The 4330-nt window shown below is 35.7% G+C and overlaps 1 protein-coding gene across 1 annotated transcript; it reads left to right on the top strand.

The window, feature by feature from the left end:
* Positions 1 to 708: 708 nt before the first annotated feature.
* Positions 709 to 3764, top strand: LOC113755729 (cysteine-rich receptor-like protein kinase 4; the record flags this gene model as incomplete). The annotated part of the gene is made up of 8 exons (XM_027299639.1): positions 709 to 857; positions 961 to 1218; positions 1767 to 1879; positions 2459 to 2580; positions 2679 to 2889; positions 3011 to 3248; positions 3433 to 3583; positions 3705 to 3764. Coding segments are annotated over exons 1-8 (1302 nt in total), but the record flags the coding sequence as incomplete, so codon positions are not given.
* Positions 3765 to 4330: the final 566 nt, after the last annotated feature.

Below are 4330 nucleotides of genomic sequence, written 5' to 3'. Positions count from 1 at the left end.
GGGTGTGTAGTTTGGTACCATATTATTTGGTAGTTGAAGGCAAATGGTTGCTAAAAAAAATTTTCGCCATGGTAGAGATTTGTTAGGAAATTGGCTTAATTTCTTTTAGGTAAGATTCTTATTTGGTGTGGGAAGTAACTAGTTTCCTAATTGGATTTGGTTACTTGAAATAGTAGTCAAGTAAATTCCTATTTAGCTAAGATGCTATTTCCTACTCTATATGAGTTTAGAAAATAGTATTGGTTTCCAATTGTTATTTGGTTTTTTTGGCAGTAATGTTCCCTATAAATAGGTGGGTTGGCATACTACACAAAAGACACACAAGACACACACAAGGAGACACAAGAGGCATCATGTACCCTTATACATGGGGTGTGAGAGAGGGTTCTTGGGAGATGAGAGATGGTATACAAGGGTTGAGCTTGGGTTCAAGTTGTATTCTTGTATAGGGTTTTCCTCTCATAATAAAGAACAGGTTTCTCTCCGTGGACGTAGGCTCAATGGTGGAGCCGAACCACGTTAAATATTGTGTGTCGTTTATCTTTCATGCTTGTGGCTTATTTGCTATTAAATTGTTGTGCACTTGATATCTCAATAGTTGTTTGTTCCGCGCTTGGATCCTAACAAGTTCAATATCAAAGACCAAAGACTTTTCGTTACTTTCGTGATTCCCCTTTTCACAAATCAAGGAAAGTATGTAACACGTCCATGGACCTTTCAGAAGTCTTCCTATGTGACTTGTTCCCTGGCATAGTGCATTTCATACTTCCATCTCAAGTATCAAGCATGCCTGAATGCAAAAATGTACCACTGTCTACTTTTGATCTACCTGATTCTGATCAAGATGATCTCCAAAAGTATATTATTCTCATGTTTCCTGCTAATTTGTTTGATTAGCTTCAACACGAGACAGATTTATGCCTTTAAGTAGTGCGTAAATACTACATATAATCCTAACAGCTCTACTGGCAGTACGTATACAGAGAACCTGAATTTCCTCCTCTCCACTTTATCCTCAAATACTTCCTTGACCAGCAGGAATGGCTTCTACAACTTCACTGCTAGCCATGACCCCTCTAACATGGTCTATGGCCTATTTCTTTGTCGAGGTGATGTGAATCCCGATGTTTGTGGACAATGTGTAGCAAATGCCCGTGGGGAGATTCTAAAGACATTCTTGAATCGAAAGACTGCTTTTATTTCGCATGACGAATGCTTGTTGCGTTATTCGAAATGAGTCCATGTTCTCAAGAGCCGATTGGAGTATCTCCTTCTTTGCTCGGAATTCACATAATACCACTGATCCAAACAAGTTCAACCAGGTCTTAAGAGATATGATGAAAGAGATAGCAAGTCGGGCTGCAAATGATGGCCTTGTTTGGAGTTTTTTTTGTTAAATTTGTCTGTTACAAGTTTTTTAAAAACTTTAACTACAGTAATCTCAAAAAATTTTTAAAAATTTTTAACTATGCACTTTAAAATATTCAAAAATTTACACATTTCAAAATTTTTTTAAAAACTTCTACAGTAAAGTTTTAGATAAATAACCAAAAAACTCATTTACCAAACGGGGTTCAGGGGAGAAATTTGTTGTTCAAGAAGCTAATTATTCCCCATCTCAGCGGATATACGCCCTTGGACAGTGTACTCCTGATCTTTCCAGGAATGACTGCGAGAAGTGCCTTAGAAATGCCATTTTTCAAATATCTGGATACTGTTCGAATAGTTTGGGCTGTAAAGTTATGTTTTTTTAGCTGTAACATTAGGTATGCACTGTACAAGTTTTACAGTTCTGTAAGCCCAACACCCAAGCCTTCATCGAATCTTGGTCCTACTCCTCTCCCTTTTCCCCCTCCTTCCAATTCCACTAATAGTGAAGGTCATTTCCGGTTCTTACTAAATTGATATGAATTTATCTGAACTCTCAATTGCAATTTTATTTTAGGAGTAGTTAGTAATTCAAGTCTTTCACCCTTGTAGCTATTGAGCCCACCTGGTAGTCAACAACTACACTCATCGTATTCCCATGTGGATTGTATGGATTTCATTACTTTTTCTCCTTTGATCCGTTATTTTGAAAAATCCAGTATTAGAATTAAATTGTCTCATTTGATAAAGAATTTAAAGGAATAAATGAATCTGAACACTTCACTTTTTAGATCCGTACCTACTTTAAAAGCATATTTTTGAGATAAAGAACTTTTATCAAAATACTCAGAGGGGGGCCGAATCTCAACAAAAACAATTGTTGCAATCGTTGTCCTGGTCTCTATTGCCATTTTGCTATTTATTGTGGGCTTCTACATAGCAAGGAGATCCAGGAAAAAATATGATGTCATTATCGCAACAATCGGTATATTATAAGGACTAAGAAGTGCAGTTGAAGTAAACATATTTATCATTCTTAAAAGGGTCGATTCATTTAATTCACTAAGTTTGTATCATTTTTTTTTTGTAGGTACAAGTGAAATCTCAATCATAGAATCATTACAATATAACCTCATTGATATTCAAGCTACCACGAACAACTTTGCCATTGGAAACAAAATTGGTGAAGGTGGATTTGGTCCTATATACAAGGTACATTAAGTTTAAGCCATTTTCAAGTATGCTGAAAATTTATGAATATGATTGTTGTAAATCAAAATTTTGCTTATACTTTGTTAATTTGCAATCAGGGTACACTTCATAATGGACAAGAAATAGCTGTGAAAAGACTATCAAGAAGCTCAGCGCAAGATACAAAAGAATTTAAAAATGAAATTACCCTGGTTGCTAGGCTTAAACACAGAAACCTGGTCCGACTACTTGGTTTCTGCTTGGAAAGAGAAGAAAGGATACTTATCTATGAATTTATTACCAACAAAAGCCCTGACTACTATCTTTTTGGTAGGCTTCAACTTCAAGTCAAATACTCGTAATTTATTTTGGAATTGCCAAGCTGTTTGTGGAAATCAAATTTTGTAGGCAAAGAAACTAACAAGACTTGTCATGTTTGATGTTTGCATAGACCTAGAAAAGCAGCCATTGTCAAATTGGTCAAAACGATACAAGGTCATAGGAGGAATAGCAAAGGGACTTCTTTATCTTCATGAAGATTCACGACTTAGGATTATACATTGCGATCTTAAAGCCAGTAACGTATTACTAGATAGAAATATGGATCCAAAGATTGCTAATTTTGGCTTGGCAAGGCTCTTTGAAGTTGATCAAACTGAAGGAAACACAAGTAAAATCGAAGGGACATTGTAAGTTCTGCCACCCTTATCTTGTTATGCTACATGTTTATATGATTCTCATATTGCAATAATTCCGCCATCATTAAGCCTCTAATGTTTGATTATGTTCTCCATATCTTTTTGGTCACCATCAACCTTTAAAATTTCTAATTATTGAAGCCTCATATTTTCAACAAACGGTTCTAATTTGCAGTGGTTATATGGCTCCTGAGTACGCATTGCACGGCTTGTTCTCTGTAAAGTCAGATGTGTTTAGTTTTGGTGTTTTAGCTTTAGAAATTCTAAGTGGCAAGAAGAACAGTCAATTCTACCAAGCTCACCGCGAAGATGACCTTCTAAGTTATGTGAGTGCAAAATAAACATCTCATTTTCTTGGCATTTCTTGGCGTTCTCGTTGGAGAGCTCTTGTATGCATTTTAACGACATAGTCAATTCCACTATCATCACTTGCAATACATGTTGCAGGCTTGGAGACAATGGAGGGATGGAACAACACTAGCATTGATAGATGTTTATTTGGATAGTGTATTATTTGAAATAATTACTGTAGCACTTTTTGTAATGTAATGTATGTGAGATAAAAAGGTGTTTGGGAATATAAAAAGATGGGTTAGGAAATGTATCTATGATACAAGTGAAATATTATTTGGGATAATTTCACTATCCAAGCAAACCAGGTCCAGAGTGTGAGGACTTGCAAATTCCTTATTTTTTTCTTAAAAATTCCCTTTTATTTGGAAATTATTTGGAAAGTATTACTTTATAATAGCCCTACTACCCAATCACCTCACAATAAGTGCAAATGAATATAGAAGTAGGGTTTCACTTTTCGTTTTTTAAGTGAGCGTGAATTAGGGTTTTACGCCTCCGGTACGAAGTGTGGATCAAATTTGGTGATTAAAAGTGAGTTTTAGAGGATATTAAGTGTGGAATTAGAGGTGATAATAATAAGTTAGTGAATTATAAGTTAAAACCCTAGTATACGCGATTTAAGGAAAATTGGCTCGAACCGACGGGTATCGCTCACTACTGATTGACCACACCACTTGACTACCACTTCCTCATCATAAAATATCATTGATATTGGTGCA

Source organism: Coffea eugenioides, unplaced genomic scaffold (genome assembly GCF_003713205.1).
Source record: "Coffea eugenioides isolate CCC68of unplaced genomic scaffold, Ceug_1.0 ScVebR1_1668;HRSCAF=2559, whole genome shotgun sequence".
NCBI lineage: Eukaryota > Viridiplantae > Streptophyta > Magnoliopsida > Gentianales > Rubiaceae > Coffea > Coffea eugenioides.
Note: the sequence above shows the minus strand (reverse complement) of the source record. Positions and strands in the feature narration are given on the sequence as shown.